The sequence below is a fragment of the Platichthys flesus genome, chromosome 6 (genome assembly GCF_949316205.1).
Source record: "Platichthys flesus chromosome 6, fPlaFle2.1, whole genome shotgun sequence".
NCBI classification, from domain to species: domain Eukaryota; kingdom Metazoa; phylum Chordata; class Actinopteri; order Pleuronectiformes; family Pleuronectidae; genus Platichthys; species Platichthys flesus.
In genome coordinates, this window is record NC_084950.1 from 6,420,715 (window position 1) to 6,441,629 (window position 20,915).

A 20,915-nucleotide genomic window follows, 5' to 3' on the forward strand; every position below is an offset into this window, starting at 1 on the left:
GCTGAATCTAGATATGTAAAGAAAGCGCACTTGTCCATGTGTGTATACGTTTATTAATTCATGCTCACTTTTGCATGTACTGATGCATAGAGTCCAGGTGGTCACTGACATGAAGCTGGAACAGATCTCGTGATGAGTCTCTGTAGCTGTTCGGAAAATAACCTAGATTTCGAGAAATACCATTTTCTCATAGGAATCAAAGAAATCTAATATTATTGTGGGTGTAAAATGATCAGTATGGAGATATATCGTTAGATTTTCAATTTCCTGACCTGTCCTCTTTGCTTTAAATCACCATATCTACAAAGCAGAGCTCCTCACCATGAAAACTTGGAGCTAATTCAACACCAGAACTTAAATGAAACAGTACATGCACACATCTGTCTAATAAATCCAGAGAACTGTCTGCATGTATGTGGATCGCATATCTTGACAACCGTTCATGTTGTCACCTTAACACTTGTGCATGTGTATTGTTAAAGGCCCAAAGAAGAGCAGTGTGATTTGGACACCAGTGCTCTTTAGTAGCTGCGGCTGGATATAAGCAAACCAGGAAATGATGTAAATCCCGACAACAGCGCCAATACTGAGTCGAGCTTCGGGGTTCTGTGGACTGAGTCCCTCCACCAGTCTTTACTTGTCAGTGGCTAATTTACTTCAGGACACTTTTACAGTTTCAGAAAGAAAAGCTGCAACAGGCAGGATCACCACAGGCCAAACAAGGTTAAGAATGTGCATCATCTTATAAGACAGTCAGGTCGACCCAGTATCCATTTTAGAGATTCCAAAAAATATAAGCAGAACTTGCTGAGTTTCAAAATTAGAGACCATAGCTTGAGAGGAACTTGTGTTTCCGTGAACACATTAACAGTTCTTTAAGCACCTCGGTGGGGCTGACCTACTAAATCAGACTGGAAGGCTGCAGCGAAAAGGGGACGGAACAGGAAAAACACGGCCCAGCACAGGCCTGTGACGTCAAAATGACCTCTGGGAGTTGCTTACCCCACATAATGACAGGAAAATATCTCGATGTCATCATTCCCCCCCCCCCCCCCCCCCCCGAAGCCAGGGCAGGAACTGGGTCAGACGGACTCACAGACAGACAGACGGGCCCCCGAGGGCTAGAACCCCAGGTAGGAGAGGGTTAACTAACGAGTGAAAACAGAGAACTCATCAGCGGCTTACTGCTTCTTATAAATGTGCATAAGTGTGTCAACATTCTCATACAGTTGCAGGATGCTGACGATAGACGGAAATTACCACTTCAGTCACAGGAGCTATTGAAACAGGAGCCGTTATCAGCAGCAGAGGAAAACGGCAAAGTCCTCCAGTAGCTTGCCGATAACATCTTTCATTGATGAAGCACAGTGGCAGCTTTCATAGCCGAGGTGGAGTGACTGAAGTGCACATGCAATGGAAAAATGCTGGCAAAGCAAAGAGATCACTACAAACCCTAATTGGAACAATCCTGTGATGTCAAGGAACGTTCCAACTTTGAGATTTAGAAGCATGAAACAAGTTCACCGAAGCTTATTCATAATTCTGCGGTTAAACTTCATTCAATGCAGTGCCTTTGGTAATGTCTGACAATAAGAGCAGTGTGCAGCCGCAGCATGTTTATCCTCACAGACAAAGAGAGGAAGTCCTTTCACCAGAACCCTAATTCTGGATAAAAGCAGCTGTTTGAGTTGCTCCCAGCTGTGACTTTGGAAACATAAATAATGCAGTGACTCCTCCACTCAGCATCTCTCCAGGTCCCTCCTTGAACAAACTTTGCATAATACAGTATGTGGCCATGTGCATGTGTTCTGCAAACAGCCACTGACATAACTGAATGGCTCTCCTCTCCCTGCTGAGGCCCGGACACTGTTGGGCGTCGTGTTGTTTTGTTTTCTCACAGTAAAAAGGACAGAAGAGCCGGGATGAGGAATATCAGAATGTGTCTGCAGCTGTTTGAGTCATCTGGATTATGATTCTCAGCAGGTAAAGCAATCTGCACAGAGATGAAAGCTTTGGATTCTCAGTGTGGCAAAGACGCCAGTGTTTTGAACCTATGAAAATAAGGAATGAAATACCGTTAAAGTATCGTTAAAGTTCAGATACATCATTCATGTTATTGTTATATAAGATATATAGCTCAGTTGAAAGGCAGCAGTATCTCAAATGTTGAAGTTCCCTTCCCTGTGACCATTCCCGCTGTGTGTTTAAAAATATCCATCGTTAATGTCATCCATCGTCCACTGCTGTCTGCACCAATTGTGTCACATTGAGACAGCGAGGACCAGCAGGTGGACGGGGACAGTCTCCAGCGGTGAGCTGCTGCAATACTCCCACATGTGGGATCCCAGCCTGAGCTTTGTGACAACCACAGACTTTATTTCACTCCTGAAGAGGGTAATGGGCAGAACTCCGACTGTGTCACAGCTTCTATAGAGTGGGAAAGGCAGACTGAAGCTATAAATGATGTAACAGTATATTGGTATTGCAAAGGCCAAAAACTTGCCAATCACTAGCAGCGAGTTCATTCACCAGGAATCATAAATCGAGCCTGACTTTGAAATCCTGCTGTAGTTTGGTGGGAACCCAGCGAGGGATCATGTGTTTGTGGTTTTATTGGCAACATGAGTCTGAAAAGAGAATCAACCTCCAGCTGTGTTTCGCTCAACTGCAAAAGATACATAATGGCCGCTGAGTCAAATACGTTGTGTCTACTGAGGGGTGGCGTGTGGCTGTCTACAGAGGAAATGGAAAAAATTGTATTGACTCAATTTAAAAGTTTAAACTGTTTTAACTGAAAGAATGACATTATTATATTCTAGCTTGTCTAAGGGTCGTGGCGGAGCTGGAGCCAAATAGCAGCCGACCCTGGACAGGACACCAGTGTATTGCACAGCCTCAATACTCAGCCAAACAACCATTCACACCAATTGACCATTTAAAGTCCCCAATTTACCTGGCTGCAATCTGCGTGTCTTTGCAGTATGGGAGGAAGCTGGTGTACCCGGAGAAAAACCCAGTAAGACCAGGGGAAAACATGCAGACTGGCCAAACCGGGATTCAAACCAGGAACCTTCTTGCTGTGAGGTGAAACATTTACCATGCAAATTAGATTTAAAACTGCAGCTCCAATGAAAACCACTGCAACTTGTCTCGACTAATTACCACCAAAACCGCTGCTGATCATTTTAATGCGACTTGAGGATTCCGCTGCTCCACCGTGCCGCCCTGTCACGTGAAAACTGGCGGACTGGAGGAAAACTCACTCTTTCATACCACAGACGAGTGTGTCCAATGAAAACAAACCAGAGAATATGGAGAACACAGAAGCCGCTCTGTGTGCCTGTTATTTATGTGAATACAAAAATACAGGCCACACGATTTAAAACCCACAGGAGGGTCTTTAATGTTATTCAGACGTCTAGTATTTACCCAAAAGAAAATGCTCCTATGCACTTGCCAAATGTTTACCCTGTGAATGAAGTGACCAGACTGTACATCACACGATGAAAACCACAGAGCTCCAAACCGGGGTCCTCTCACCAGTCAGACACATGGGCACACAGCTGCTAGAGCCATCAGAGCTTCAGACAGAGAGCAGGAGCTATTTGCAGATGGCGAGGACACACGTCGTTTTTATTTTTGTTCCCACCGCACGTTCAAACAATATGCAAATGTCTGCTTTTACCTCTCCTGCTGTGGAAAAAGGGCAAAAAAGTCCCCAAACGTGCTCCAAGTCCAACTGAGGGGCAGAGTCAAGATAGATGGAGGTGGGAGAAAGACAGAAGTGTAATGAAGTCCAGACGTTTTTTAAGAAATTATCCTGAGGAGCTCCAGATATTTTCCGGGTACTGTTCTTGCCAGTCCCTTAATAAAATCTGCAGAAAATTTAACAATGAGTGAGCGGGTGTGTTGATGACGTTTGTAACACGTGACCAATGCAAAATTGAAAAAAATTAAATGAGTTTGGATGAAAAATAGGAGCCACAAACAGAGGATGGCAAAGAAGATGTCAACTGGGAAAGACAAGAAGAGTAACAAGAGATTGGACAACAAGGGCTGTGGCCAGCTTTGATCTGATGTCAACAAAGATATCCTGCATCCCCGCATCATCTACCCCATAACCACCCCTCCTCTGAATACGCCAGACATCTTCCTGTTGTTTTGAACGTGTCTCTGATACAATCTCCTGCTGCGTTTTATCTTGTGTGGAAGGCAAAATCTGAATTCACGTCTGAAAACCACTATGAAGTATCTGATTTAATTTGATGTTTTCTGGCAACATTCACTGCATATCTGAGAGACGTGTGACATCTCCAGGGTGGACATCCAACCAAATACTCTAAATAATGAGCAAAATGTATATAGAAAATTCACAAACCATCAAATGTCAGAAGTTGGCGTCAAACTCTAGGTCTTGTTTACTTCTTCTCCTATCAGATATATCTCCTAAAGCATAACACTGCTAATTTAAATGGTAACATGGCCTTGTTTGTATGAAGTTTTGGTTCATTGGATTGCATAGAGTTCGAGGAAGAGAGAACTCCACCGCACTTTACAATGCATAGTCCACTGTGGCACAAAATACTAAATGAAAAGACACGATGAATTAATCATAAAGCTACACCAGGGTGATGTAATGTACTAAAACCCACAGGAATTAATACAGACATTGCTTAAATACGAAACAAAGACAAATTATACAGTGCAGAGTTGGTAATAAGTTGTACTATCATTCATAATTAGCTGTACATGAGAAAAGGTTCCATGATAAGTGAGTTTTTTTTTAAATCAGAGCTTTAGGGCTAAGTAGAGAGCCGTCAGGGACTAGAATATCAGCAGGCATATGGAATAATTAGAGAAAATAAGAGAAGAACATCAACACCGAGCTTCTCCTCTGTTTTTGCTGACTGACGTTGAACATGAAACTAAGATTGATGCAGCTCATCAGCAGGGTAATCCCACTAGAACACACAGATATTGAATTTCCATCTGGTTGCCACGATCTAATAACATTTAACCATTAGGCAAAGACTGAATCATCTGTTTTCAGCTTCATAGATGAAACCACATGAGATCAAGAATGAACCACACACATACACAATCATGTTTCCGTACTTGTACTGCTGGTGGTCCTTGGTGCTGCGAGTCTTTGCCATGAAGCGCTCGGCCAGTTTCTCCAAGTTCCTCGAGTACTCCATCTCGATCTCAGCCTTTTTCCTGAAGAAGTCCTGCAGGTCCTGCAGCAGCTGGACCCGCATCTCCGTCTGCTGATCCAGACATTTCTGCTGCTCCACCAACTGGGCCCGGATCTCTGAAGGGGGAACAAACACAAACTCAGGTCAGGATAGAACCAGAAGGAAGAGAGTGGAGAGTTCAAGAGGTTGACATAGTGACTGACATACGTTCAACTGATGTGATGAAAAGCAAGTCTTGAGTCTGGATATCCCCCCCGTCTACAAAGGCCCCTAAATATTGGCCATTTCCCCTAAAGGCCAAATTAGTGTAAGACAATCGCAGATGGGTTTCAAGGTTGACAATAAGAGCTCCATCTTTACAGATACACAGGAGATTTCCCATCTTTAGGGAATAACATATTTTACTGGTATACTTTAGATAGCAAAGGCACAAACACAGTCAAGTGTTTCAGTTTAACCAAGTCACAGACATGATCTAATTACAAATGATTAAGTTTGACAATCTCCACCAGTTATGATCCATCGCTCAAGATATATATATCGATTGGTATAAATGGGATTAAGAACCAGAGAGATGAGCTGTTGCATCACGTGTTCACATCAGGGCAGCAGCAACAGTCAAATGCAGCTTATTAGCCCTTAGGTATGGCTCCTCTGTGATGTGAGGTTGGCAACGCAGGTCTCAGGTGTTTCATTAAAGCTGAAAATAACTCCAAGATGAATGGAACCCGATTCCCATCTCACCCAGGGTTACAGCTCAGAGCAATGCACACACACACATGCACATATACACACACACACAAACACACGCACACACCCAGCCTCTTCGGTGCGTGTGCCTGAAAACACAAGGCACTTGAGAAAGCAGAGGAGCGACAGCAGGTCTCACTTAAACAAGTTGCATGTGCAGATAAATTACCCTCTGAGGTCTCCTCTGAGGAATCACACCTGCCAGAGAGCCTCTCCTTTACACTACATCCTCAACAGGACAACAGGGATCTCACCCTTGAACGTAAACCATTGTGTCATGTGTGTGTCCGGTCTTATTCGGACCATGTGAAGTGGATTTCAACTAATGGAAGAGCACCCTGGGCCAGATGTCTTCAGCAGAGGAAACAGATTAGTGATGTGATTTGGAGTCACACAGACACTAGAGAAGGGCACAGACTGATTCCTCATATTAAAAAGGTAGAAAACACTAAAGCTACAGCACGACCCACAATTCACTGGGCCAGGTGTCCTGGATCATGGAAATAACGTGTCAGTGCAATGAAATACACATTATTTAATAATGTGTGTTCTTTTCTTTTGATTGCATCATTTATAAGTAGACAGAAAGGTGGAAGAAGAAACTACCTTCAGTGTCACTCAAACAAAATGTTGTCGATAAAGTGGATATATAATTCTCTGACTCAAGACTGTGTGAGTTTGTCCCTGTAGACAGTTAAAGTTAGACTGCCCTCTGTGACACAGGGATATTGAATACCATATAACTAATTCATTATAAATCTGTTTCAGTCTGATCCCATCACTAGTTGTTCAGCTGCCATTTTCTCTCTCGTGAAACATGCCGCACTGTGAGGTCATGGCTCTCTCCGGCATTTATCACTTTTCTAAAAGAGGACAGGTCAGGAGTCTGGTCAACTGTGAGAATGCACCTGTATTTATGTCTCTAATTAATCTTTGCAAACATCTTACTTACTAACAAATTGTTTAAAAAATGAAGAACCCTATGGTAATTTCCATCATCTTTTGATATTAGGCTGTGTCCACTAGTTGCTCCTCTGAGGTAGTTATTCACTTCTCTCCAGTTTAAAAGTAGGCCAGTCCAGAATAGCAGCTCTGCCACATTAACCATCTTTCTGGATGTCGACGTGTATGGGTTTTTACTTCTGGTTAGACGCAGTTTAAAAATTGTCCTGCAGAGTGTCTGTCAGTCCCTGGCAGGATCGGCCCACTTGTGACTCTGCCACATAAAATACTTTGGCTGTTTTCGTTGCAAACAGTCTGTAATTTAGGCAAAGATTATTTTTCCTTCTTTGAAGACTGAGACCTGATGCAGCTTCAAACTCACACTTTCCAACTAATGCAACTTAGAATGGATGTAGCCTTAATATGGCAAACCTGCTGCTTAATTAAAACTATCGTAAATATGGAAGTGTCCATTAATATCCCAGTTTGTCACATAGGGAACAATCAACTGCTGACTTATTGTAAAGTGTCCAGTCAAAGAGGAGTGGGAGCTGCATCAGTGTGTGTGTGTGTGTGTGTGTGTGTGTGTGTGTGCGAGCATGGACACGCGTCCTTAATGCAGTAATCAAATTAACAACAGCCTCCGCCCCATTCATCAGCATCAAATCTTCCCACAATCCTGATAAATTAACAATTTGTTAGAAACTGTTGATTACTTTATGCATGTAGCAGCTCCTACAGTCTGGCACACAGGGAAATAAAGCACTTAGACCGATGGGACGCGAGGGAGGTGCTTCTGCAAGACTAAATCTAAATGAAAGCTTATCATAGCAGTTTAACTCTCGGGCCAACAGCGTACCTCCAACACCAGTAAAGTGGGATTCAAAAAACAAAGTACAGGTTTGACTCAAATAAAAAAACGTCACGATTAAGAACACAGGGCCACTGACAACCTGGGAGACCACCAATGAACACTTAAGAAGGAGGTGGGATTTAAAATGGGACTGCATTAAAACCCAGACGACCTTTCTGATGAATGAGTAAAGCTCGAAATTGCTTCCATCTCCAGAGGATCTGAGGATTAAAACAAAGCTACCATGGCACTGGCACAAAGGAGCGCGCTGGATCATTAAACACCATTACATTCCTGACCGCACATGGAAACTCATTAAATCATTCATTTTCTCTGTGTTGAACGTTGGCCATTGGGGCTGCACGACCAAGTTTAGGTTTTAGGGAATTAATGTTAAAAGACAGCTACCTGTCAGAGGAAATTACACTCACTGAAACCGTGGCAAACTTTGCAAAGTCATGTTTTAGTTTAAGAAAAATCAGCAGTGAAATTAAGTGAAACCAGGACGATGACCACAGTTGGGCAGATCTTTTCTCATGGTTTCCTTCTACATTAAGGGGATGTCTTTTGGCTCATCAACAAACAAACTACCTGTTCCCTGCTGCTATCTGTGTCCACATGTCAAAACACATCTGTATATGTTGACCTACATGTATTCGCAAGAGATAGTCTGACCAAAATTGACAATATTATGTTAATGTTCCAAACTTATTAACTCCATGGGAAAGAAGTCATCAGCTGCATTTTGTTAAAACATGATCTACAAGTTGAGTGTTGACTTTGTTAACAGGAGTTTTCATATCACAGCAAACAACCAACATCTCTACAAATGGTGACTTGTGTGTGTGAAGACGATCATAAACTTTGTTTGTAAATATATTGGAACTGGCAGATTATTATGCTTGGTCTAATAATAAAGTTATTAATTATTTAATATGCCATAAATAGTAGCTCTTTTCTGTTTGTTTATAATTAACTTATTAATTATACTTATTCAGATATAAACTGTTTTCAGGTCTCTGCACCATACCTGGGACATGACCTCTGATTATGACAATTTCATGAACGAGTGAGGGAAAGTTGAACCCCAAAGGCAAATACTTGAAATGAAAAATGAAGTTGGAGTTGGAGTTTGAGGAAAGCCAAACATTTCCCTTTGATCACACTCATACTTCATCTAAGCCCCCTGCTGTGGGCAACGTCAGCCCCCCCACTGGTTCTCCTGTAACACAACCGACACAGAGGACCTTGCACTTTATTGAAATCAAACTACATTTGAATCTACGTGGTGTAGTGCAAAGTTGTTTCTCAAGTTGAATCCATATTACTCTCAAAGCGAGTGTTCCTCTACTGTTACATGGCTCATTCCTGTCATTATGAGGTCATCTGTATGGTAAACATATGTAGAGGCTTCTATTCCACAGGATTCGAGTGCGGGGAGAGTGTGTGTGTGTGTGTGTGTGTGTGTGTGTTGGGGGGGGACATCAAAGTCCTCTGTGATCCATTACAAACTAAGGAACGAAGGGATGATGAGAGGACCAGAGCATCGAGTTGAGAAATGGAGTAACAGAAAGATACAACGCTGTAGAAAAATAACTGTCAGTCAAATTTCTATCTTCGTATCTAAAGAGGAGGAGGAGGCAGACAGTCCAACTGACAAAGGCTCCACAGGCTTTTATGACCGTATTCATGCACATGTTGACACGTGTGGCGTGCAGAATCAAAACAGGCTCTATAAAGCTGTCAGCAACAAATCCAGCTGACTGATGGACATCCAGTCAATGAATGCGCCTGATGTCAATATCAACAATGAGCGAGCAGCGTTTGGGTCTTTGTCCTAATCGGTTTGGCCCAAAGCCCTTTTGTTTCTGGACTGGATGTGATCCAAATGCTTCTTTGGAGGGCTGCATCGCATAACTCCCATAACCCCATTCCTGGCAACAAATATGTCCAAAGTTGCAGTTCAGAAGGCCTCCTGATTTGCCAGATAGGCCTGTTCTATTGTCAAGGAAACTGCGATGTAAGCAGGATGGGTGCTGACCCACAATGTTGACCTCCAGGAGAGATACTGGGCTTCAGTAAAAACAACTCGTGCACTGTCGGAGGGCCGGAGAGAGAATATGTGCTGTCTCTCTTGACCTCGATGCGTTCTCCCTGTGACGGCCTCAATTAACCTTGCTATGTATCAATCTGTCTCAAAAGCCTCTGTTACTTTTGCTGAATGTAGCTCTGCTCTCCTCCATACACACTCTCAGAGTTTCTACTCTTTCGCCCAGTTTGATTACAGTCCTCACCAGCAGCTATCTGGGACATGCCGTACCACATCAGTCCCAGGACTGCATTTCCACATAAAGACTGGCTCATCAGCAGCACCTGAAATAGCAGCGGAGGCCTGGGGAGGGACGATGCAGGAGGGTGCTCGGCCCCACCATCTGCTTCAGATCTAAAGTTTGGGACTGGGGGGAGTTGTTGGTGCCTCTTTCTGGAGGCAGGATACGAGACAGGATAAATACCATCAGAGGTAATTATGAAATGGACGATCAGTTTTTTTAACGGCGCACAAGCTTTCAATTACAGCAGGAAGGGGAATCACATGGCAGAAACAGCAGAGTATCAACAGTTTGTCTTCTTCTGACATTTTTTGAGAATTCTGATAATCAAACAAGACCCTACTGCCATACTTGATTACCGAAGGGCTATCAGTCATCTTTGATCAAAAAACACTCCATATGCTAGAAATTACACAGTTTCATCCAAAGCAGATCGATTTGTAGAAGATGGGCATACCACATTCCAAATTTCCAGTGAGCAGGCATAATTTTAGCAATGAGTTGATTTTTAAGTTGAGTCTTATCCAGGGATCTGTTCTAACATCTTCTTACATTTTAATTTAGAATAAAGGACAGGATGGCGAAGGTCTTTGCACAATTTAAGTTATCAACTACCAACAGATGTAAGCAGCTACCATTAAATTTAGGGTCAGAACTTAGTGTTTCGGTCTTGTCATCAATGATACAGGTCGAACTTGAGGGTACGCTAAGGCTCAAGGTAAACCTGACCAGTGGCTACTGGCTTGTTCTAAAAGCCATGTGTCCCGCTCTGTAGATCAGACGTCATTGGATGATAGTGACCATTATTAGGAGCTTTTCATAAACAATAGACTCTATACTTACTTACATTCCTGCCTGTGAAGAATGTCCTTTTGCAATACTTGTATGGACCAGGGCAACAGAGAGAATAATCAATGCACAACATGTGACAAGACAGAGTTTAGATTAGATACTAAAGGCCACGAGGATGCAGGAAAGTTCTTGGATAGGAATGTGGAAGATATTAAATTGGACTCATGCCTATGGCCACACGTGGCACACACTTGTGCCAATGAAACCACTGTGCTCCTTTATTCAAACACGGATGTAAAATTCACCACTTTGAGCAACCTGAACCTTGTGGCCATCCACCTCTCCTCCTCCTCCCCACCTGAAGCCTTCTCTGCCCTCTCTCTCCACAATGTTAATGACAGGCAGATGTAGGGGAACCTAAGGCCTGCATTGATCAAACATGTGCATTGGCGTGCCAGGCCCTGGACCAGAAGGACTACAACCCCAAGCATTGGCAAGCGTCATGTGACTGAGTAAGATGAAGGTTTGTGCAAAAGTTGTAAAAGGCCAAACAATCAGGCTACGCAGAATCATCTGAGGAACACAACTGCTTTTAAAAGTTGACAATGAGTAGCACAGCTGTAAGAGACCAGGACGTTTAAGAGCAGCACACAGAGCCACGTCAACAAATTGTTAAATTGTGTTCCCTTGTTTAGTGTATCGGCCAAAAGCTCTTCGAACACTGCTCCAGTAAGAAGATCCCTGAGAAATCACCAGTTCAATATACTATTTTTTGTTTGGTCATGTTGTAACAATTATCGTGTTTTAATTCATAAAAAGATCAGACTATGTCATCTGGATCGGTACATGGCTCAGTGACATCACTGTGATATCCAATGAGTGAATTATGTCACTATTGGCATCCAACACCTTTCCTGGATTGGACTCGTCTTAACTCAAGAGTCTCCCAGATGGGAAATGTTCCTCTATTCGACACCCTGACTCATTCGGGCCAATGGGTCATTACAGTGGGAGGCAGACACAATACACTGGTAAAACACATTTTGCACAGACTACAGGGGAAGGGGTCACATGACAGGCTTGTGGAGGAGGAAATGCGTAATGTCCTTGTTATGTTGGTGGGTTGAGTAAGAGGTTGAACATGTGCTTGGTATGTCAGACATTGTTTGATACTGCCACCCCCTCTGCCCTGCATCTGGGTCTGACTGCTGGAGTACGTCACTGACTCCTGTACTCGTTATCTCACATTACCTCCAACTACCTCATTTGAGATCATATTCCTGGTATGTGGGGCTTCTTTTTACCACCATGTGTGTGTCATAAAAATATAAAGGGCACTGGGAGAATTAAAAAGTATTTTTTTGGATCGAAATAATAATGTCTGAGACAAGGCTGCCACTTGAAGAACAGTCAAGTCTGTCTGAACTAATACAGACCTTCCAAATAGAGGCTGAACAGATTCCCTCCAATCACATCAAGCACAGCCAAACTACACACCACACACTGCCAGCTTTGCTAAAGCATTTTATCTTAACATATTACAGAACTGGCAAAGTGGAGCCCATTACAACATCTGACAGACATGTTAGGAGCTTCCCAAACCACAGAGAGGCCTCCAATTGAAACGTACTGCAGGCTACTGGGATCCAGACCGTTAATTCAGAGTGGAAAAGAGCGAGGCCCATAATCCTCTTGCTTCTTTCAAACGCTGCGAGCCGAAGCAACTTCCTTTTGGATCTGTAACGAGCCAATTGTATGGTTCCACTCACGTGAAGTGACTTACAAGAGGTATGTTTTATAGCTTATGTGCAGTGGCAGCTTTGTTTCTTAAGCCGTTTTTCAGACATTTACTTTTTGACTTTTACGTACGAGGAGAGCAGGCGATTGTCCAGGACCTGTTGACATCAATAGGAATATTCATGTAACATTCAGGCACCCACGTTGGCCATTATCACCAAAAGCTCTTGAATCTCATTGTTTTTACAAAACGGGGGGGCAAGAAAAGTATCTGCAAAATGTGTGTAGCAACTGACTGCATTCTCTGTTTCAGGAAAATGGCTCCATTACGATTTCTTTTGAAATAAAATGCAGCAGTTGTGACTCGTGTTTCCTCTCAGGCTCAGTATTATCGCCGCAGACTCAACGAGTCAGGTTCCTTCCTGCACTAATCTCTGTCAGTTCCTTTCAATGAGGTAATATTCAACAGTGTTATTTCAATAATCGAACGTAAAAATCACTGTCAATTGGACCGAGCTCTGCCAAACGGCATGCCGGCCAAAATAGGCCGTGGTTTCTAAGGCTACGCCCTCACCAATGAGAAGCCTACAGTGAGCAGGAGGCAGATCAATCACAGCTGACGTTGTGGCCTGTGAGGACCGTCGGCTTGATCCAAATAAAATAGGAGTGAGGAGCTGAACGCTGGGATAAGTAAGCGCTCTTTAGAGTCCAGAGTGTTTGTTCAGCTGCTGTTTAACATCCACCCATTCTGTTTGATCTGGACACAAGTCTGATGTGTGTCACTCTGCATCTTTTTGTGAGTCAACCCTTAAGGAACTCCACTAACTCCACTTCTGGATGCCAAATAATCACGCCTGTAGACTACAGCCAAACTACTGCAGCTTTTTGGGGGCAGAGGCCAATACCAATATTTAGGAGGGGAAATATTCCAACACATTAGCCAATATATATATATATATATATATATACACATTTGCTATGACAAAGAAATGTAATTGAGGCTTGATATGGTAGTTTGACCTAATTCTCTATTCTAAACAAAGATGAATAAAAAGAAAATATTAAAATGTAGAGAGTGAAATAAGAAAAAAAACTTTCACAAAAAAAAAAAACTTTTTTTTTTCTTATAGCAGCAACTAACTTGCCTAACATGTGGAATCCATATAATATTTACTTTACAAATCCACTGACCACAGGGATTCTGAAGGAATTAATTGATGTTGACATGATGTCAATGTGAGAAGAAGCTGTTTGAAAAGCATCTATGGACATTTTGTATTTTCTCTGCTGTGTCTCTGGGTTTCCATTGGAATCCTTTTGTACGTCCTCTGAATCAAAGCGGACCAAAGCGGCCGCCCTCTGAAAAGACGCTCGCCGCAAACTTTTCAAAGACACCTTTTGAGCCTGCGGGGGAACAGAATTTGACACTGAAAACATTTTCAGCAGCGTTACCCTAAAAGAGAGAGACAGACACAAAGCGACGGGCTCGGCTTCGCTTTAACACTTTTAATGCCGAGGAATATAACAAAAAGGTAGACGGGTAATGCTCCGGACCGGACGTGATTACAGCTGTGTGGCTCAGCTTCAGAGGGAAGGGGAATCTGTGAGAAATACATTGATCTCTTTCAGTCTCCTGGCCGGACCTCAACCAGTTTCCTCATTCATCTGCAGACTATACCCAGCTGCTCTGTCTGCTGCCCTAAAGGAACCAGTGTGGGTGCTTGTGTGTGAATGAAAGCAAGAAAGAGACATAGATAATCCGTATACTTAAAAACCAGCCCAGGCAAAGGCCCTCAGCTTTTCTTTATATTCAAAGGCATGTGCATACACTGGAGTTTAGCAAAGTACACTGGACCCACAGTTTCTAAATATCACAAGTGCAAACTACTCTTATTTTTCCAGAGGAAAAACGACACCTCTCCTGGCACCTGGCCGGCCTGTGTGCTTTTGTTTGGGGGATATTAGCGATGGGAGAGATAAAGCAGCTAAAGCTCATGTGTCGAGGCTGCTACTCACCTCCTCATTATCAACCCTGCTAACCCGAGGCTAGAGACTTGGCTGGGCAGGCCCACCACTCTTACAGTTGGGATGTTTGTTTGGGGCAACAATACTATGAAAATACTGCGGTGGGACAGCTGAAGAGATAAATGGCTGTAAAAAAAGGTTTTTGTAAGAGAAACATCTGGAACGGAGGCGCACAGGCTTTCATCTGCGGGGGATATGTTTCCTCCCCTCGCAGCAAACACAAATGGAAACTGCCGTGTAGTGGCAAGGAGTTGAATTATACAAACTCTGAAAGATGAACCTAAAGAATGGAGGAGTGGTAATGTGGCCTGCGGTGATAGCTGTTTGAAGGAGGGGTTGTTTCGACGAGAATGTGGAGATGCATATATTTCCCTGCGTGTGGGCCCCCGAGATACAGGAAGGGAAGAAGGAGACCAGGAGGGCAGATAAAGGAACAAATCGCACAATGTGGCTTCTCACTCACGCACCTGCATACACGTGTGCACCTGTGTTGGGGCTACACTGTGGGTATGGAGACCGGTCTGCTGGTGGGGGAGAAACTATTGGATATTTTTTTGCAGAACTTTACTTTATTAATGCACTTAATTAAACAAATAAATATGTTTTCTTTCCTTTCAAGCTATTTGTCCCGATGCCATCTATGTGCCTGTCACCCTGACCAGCTGCCCACTCAACCGTAGTGTTTGTACATCTGCCTGTCCTCACAGTATGCACATCTCTATTTTAAAGGCCTGGTCCTGTGCGTGTCTTCCCACACAGCGACGTGGAGACACCAGAGTTAGGCTGGGATGCCGTGGCCAGGAGCCAGCTGGAGCCGCTGCCAGTTTGGTTTGACAACGTGTTCCCACTGTCGGGACACTGTGGCACCGTGAGGCCAGAGGAAAGTATAGAGGGGGAGAGGAGATGACTGTGCATGGCCAGAGCTGAGGTGTCGCTAATTGAGCTGGGCCACCCGACCAAACGAGAAGTAGAACACACTTCAAGTCAATCAGAGAGTAAAATGTTGTGCGACATCTTGATTTGATGTGACAGCCTCTGTTTTATGCTGCTGTACATATGCACAACAATTACTGGATCCAAGAATAGCTGTGTTTTTACAGCAGAGTGGTGTGTGTGCGTCTGTGTGTGTGCGTGTGTGTGGGTTGGGTATGTGCTCATTAAACTCCTTTTAAACTTTGACCCGATGACTGCATTCTTTCATTTAAAGCAGCAGCATTTGCACGGTTTAGTCTGAGGCTACATCAATACGAGGGCATTTCTTCGTTTTAAAAGCATCATCGTTGGTATGCTTACACCTGTCATCCACACAACTTTTTGAGCATGAAGTAGAAGTTTGGAAATAATGCTGGACCCACTTCAGTTTGAAAAGTGAACCCGAGACCTTTAAAAACAATTACAAGGTCACTTGGTTCTTATTCTTCAACTGCACTTACTGTCAATAAAGGTTCCATCTCCTCATCTGTCTAATAAAGACCTCCCTGCTCTTACCTTTCACCATTGCTGTTTCCTATTCATAGTATTTTCTGTAGATAAGTACATATATACAAGCACAAGCCCAATGTACGCAATATACATCTTCGGCCATGTTCAGGTGGGCAGGGATTATTATTAATATGGAGCTAAAACACCTGTGTAGTGTTTTAAAACTGTTTTAAATCTAAAACACATTAGAAAGGATGTACCCTGAGACTTGTGCATTAAATCCACCCAATATTACACAAAGCTAGCAAATGATGACACATATTATTCAAGAGACTAAGAAACAAATGTATTGCTTCGGGTTTGCTTCCATTGATATTAGAACAGTCCTCTGGATTAGGAGTTTAGAGAAAGTAGTCCCCAGTCTCACAGAAATCTCTGTTTAAGCCTCCCAGTCCCTTTATTACATTCCCCATATCCATAAACACCTGCCTCTAAGTGTCCCTCCAGAGTCCTCACAAAGGTTGAGGTCCTTCATGCAATTTTAGTTGACATCTCTTCTAAATTATTTCTACATATTACCACGGAGGAGGAGGAGGAGGACACACCTTGGGGCTGTTTTTCATTCTCCCCGCTCATGATCGAATGTTTCATCTTTCCAGTTTCTGAAAACAAATAACGGAAAGAAAGACTGCCCCTTGATTAGCTTAATCCATCTTTTTATGACTCCAATAAAGGATCAGTCGATGAGAGAGGCTGTGTACTTCAAAAATATGCTAATGCAGGAACAGATTCTTGCCAACACAAACACAAACAACTTGAGACACCAATAAAGTAATGAGCAAGCTCCTTGTGGTTCATGCTTTAATCAAGGTACGCACTTTAATCACAGCGGATCATTTTTATGAAAACAGTATTTCTTAATGATTTCATACCAAGTTTCCTTTCTGAGTCTCTGGAGATGATTGTGTTGTGTTGAATATTAAATGTTGAGCTGCAGCAAAGTGAATCATGAAACGCAAAGTAAATAAAAGCTAAGAATTAATATGTGGACAGAAGGTGTGCAGCAATGTGCTTGACTTTAACAGCTTTGTATTGCTTATTAGCATGATGACGATTGTTTATAGCCAAAGACACAAAGTATGAGTGACGCCGAAGGGAATTAAATCCTTACAGACCGAAAAATCTGAAAATATTAGCCTTTCACAGAAAAGCCCATATCAGATGACCTCTAATGGAAATGTTCACTTAATTCAAGTTTTGATAGAAAGACTAAGAGTAAAAGAATCACCGAAGTCCATAGAGTTCATGAGAAGTGAATCATCGCCTCATAAAGGTGTATGTGGTTGTTTTTCTACAGGGAGGAGATTCTGATATAATATTTAATTCATGCTCATTTCTCACTTTGGTTGAATCAGTGACTGAAGACGGCTTCAGGAGAGCAAACAGTCGGCCCACACTTGTGCCACAGTCAAAGAGAGCGAACCTCAAACGTGCACAGCGGAGCATGTTCTGGCTCACATTAGAGGGGTGCTCAAATACTGTGGATTCAAAGTGAAAAGCCCATATGGGAAACATCAGCCATTCCTTCATAATTTGTACTGCATCCACTAAACAGTAAAAGAAAAATATCGCTCCCTCCGCTCATGTGTTTTTCTGTGTGTTACTGACCACCCCTCGCTGGGTCCCTCCCCTCGCCCCGCCACAAAACACAGCACCTCGCAGGATGTGTGGTTTCTGGTCCTTTGATAGGGTTATGCCAGTAGAGGAGCTGGAGGGACCGCCGAGGAACAACCCTACTATTGACGACGAGGCCTATAATTCCAGAGACATGGACATGTGCTGCAAGCCCACTGGGGAGACCAGGGGAAGTGTTCGAAAGGAGGACTGAGGACCAAGGGAACAGTGTTGAACAGCTGTAGACACTGCAGGTTGCATAACGTACCTTATATAAAGTAAGACAAGTTCTTCAATGACTCCCAAAGGGACTATAGTTAACGAGTTAGTCAATGACAGAGAGAAGGAGCACACCAATAAAAGGCAAAGTCAATACCCATGAGGAGAAATGTTTAATGGAGAATTCACTGGTGGAAAAGAGTTCTCCAGAAGGTTTGCAGTGCTGCACATGTCGTTGATGGTGTTCACAAACAATGGAGTGTTTTCTCCTCTACACACTCAACTCTCCATCTGTTTCTCTTTTGCTCTTCTGTAAATCTTAGCATTGCTCTGGCAAACATTTCGTCTGTTTGCCTCATTCTGCTTATCTTCCTCTTCCAATGTTTTCAAAATATATGCACAAATTCAATATGAGCAATGTATTGTCAAGCAAAAAAAAAAAAAACCCAAAAGAATGAATCCCATGAAAAAAGACTTTCAAATTGATAATCAGCTCCAGACTCCAGATCTTCCAGAGAAACGTTTGACGAGACGAAGCTACTTTCAAGGTCAAAAACGATGGATAACTTATCTCCAGAGGAGCAGCTGGAGACAAAGCACGCACACGGCACCAGGCACAAACACAACCCCATTCAGCCCTCCCTTAAAAACACTTTAACAAACTCCACTGTGTCCACACACAGGCAGTATTGATTACGAGGGTAATGCCTTTAAATTAGACTCTAAGTAGAACACAACACCCTTATGTGCGAGGCCTGTGGGTGTTAATAGGACGTATAAATGTTTATTTAGTGATGTCCTCTGTGTGCATGAGCGTGTGTGTGTCATTTGTTTCTCTACACACCCATCTGTCATCTTTCCAAACTTTCTGTGTAAATAAATGATGGGAGTTTTTTTTGCGCTCCCACATCACCAACCAACATCCATTCATCTCACTAATTTAAACATTTGTGTAGCGTTGAAGGGCTGAAAACGCAGAAACTTCACCCACAATACCTCTTGGGGGGGAAAAAAACACTTCATCTTTTCCCACCTGGTGCTGAGGGTTGTGACAGCTGAAACAATCCACTCCAGGAGACGACTTCAGTCTCCAGCAAACATAATCACTCCGGAGAATGTGAGGTCCAAGGACGGCGGGGGGGGGGAGAGAGGTGTTAGAGCTGTCTTTCAACAGCGCTAAAACATTCTGACGTCATTTTAACTTGCTATCTTGAATGAGGCAACGTAAAAGGTTGGAGAGTGTCTGACGGTTAAGGATTGTGACAGTCAAACCTAGTATTCTAGTTTTTATTAACTGTCACAGCAGATAGGGTGTGTTAGACGTGAATTAAATCATTGGTCGTGAGACACAATCTCAAATAATTCAAGTATTATTCTGAAAGCTCTGTCTACATTGTTTTGCCATGAGGTTACTTGAGTTGCACGGTCTTCTCTGATGACAGTTTACAGGCAGATTGATTATCTGATATATGTGGACGGCTGATGTCCCATGAGAAGAATAAAAGAGCCAAATTCAGTTAACCCAAATTGGTTGGATAAAGCCCAATTCCAAGTTACATGGTTTTGTCTATTATTTGCTTTCAATAAAGTCAGTATCACCACGTACCAAATCTAGGGATGGAAAAACCTTGACAAGAGGTTTATCTTCAGACTTGAGGCAGTGTTGATGGCGACTGAAACTAGGCTGTTGAGCCGTATCTCTGCTGTGGCACTCAACTAGCAAATCTGCCACATCATCGTTAATTTTCAGCCACGTATCTGCAGGGTTTTGTGGGGCATAAACTTTGGAGAGCTGTTTCATGAACCAGTCTGATCAAGAGGCTTATACAGTATATAACGTTTATAGAAAATGACCCGATCTGCCGACACTTCAACTCAGTCTGAATGTCAGAGGAAGAGCATCAGCGTGACTTACGTCTTCTAGCTTGTCACAGGCAAAGGATTGAGGGCACAGGGGTTGGGGCTGAAGGGGGCATGTTGGGGGTTGGAGTAATGAGGTACATGGCTGGGTGAGCTAAAGCTGGGATTGAAGATTGTGGGCAGAGAATTAAGGGCAGGTGGAGGATAGTTCTTTTATGGGGGGGGGGGGGGGGCTGTTTGCATTAAAGCTGGGGGTTTATGTAGAGAGAAGAATCATTTCCCATAGATATTTTTCGCCAGGAGCCAAACTTCAAAGCAAAAACAAAATCTAAAATCAAAGAGATGTTATTATGCTGATACGACACACTATAGAGATTCAACCAAATAATTATGCACCCATGTATTTTTAATGCTTGTTTAAAGGATATGACTGAATCATCAGAAAGCAAGAAGTGGGCTCATCTTAAGTCTACAATCATTATCATTTTATTATCCCGGAACGTCCAAATGTTCCCAAATATCTAACTGACAAGCCAGTGGAAACTTCATATGAGAACCAGGGATTAGATGTTACTAAAAGATGGGAATTTCTTTCTCCTCTCACTGTGATGTAACAACTTTTGTAAGGGCAAAGCCGCACTGCATGGGCATAATAATGAGGCTGTCTGGATCCGGACAGCTCACTGCAGTGCAGCTACATTCGGTGGTTTAAACGTAGGCACAGATAAATATTAGCTCCACATTCCTCTTCCCCAGATCCAACTTAGAGATCCTCACCTGACAATGGAATCTTATGAAAAGGAGGGGGGGGGGGGGGGTAGCAGTCAGGGTAATTACACGTTTGTCAAACGGACGTAGGCAGAGTGAAAAACTCAAGGATCAGAGCAAGAAGAAACTCAGTGGTACTTATGTTTCTTAAAATGAAGGTTTAGTTTCTATCATGAGAATCATAAGGTGTCATCACCACAGGTTTACTAAACTTCAAACATCAATGCAGCGAAGCATTTAACCTCATTTTCAACTGGAACTGAGTTGCAGTTTGATTGATCAGCTTTAACAAATTATCTTGATGATAAAGTCCTGAATTAAACGTAGTTGGTGTCAGTTTGTGTGATT

At 43.0% G+C, this 20,915-nt stretch overlaps 1 protein-coding gene across 8 annotated transcripts in view; it reads right to left on the bottom strand.

Moving 5' to 3' along the window:
* Positions 1-20,915, bottom strand: part of srgap1a (SLIT-ROBO Rho GTPase activating protein 1a) — a 75,791-nt gene that overhangs the window by 43,499 nt on the left and 11,377 nt on the right. For all 8 annotated transcript variants that reach the window (XM_062390061.1, XM_062390060.1, XM_062390062.1 and 5 more), the window contains exon 2: positions 5,116-5,311. In XM_062390061.1, coding sequence (XP_062246045.1) covers positions 5,116-5,311 — 196 coding nt within the window. The remainder of the gene's footprint in view (positions 1-5,115; positions 5,312-20,915) is intronic.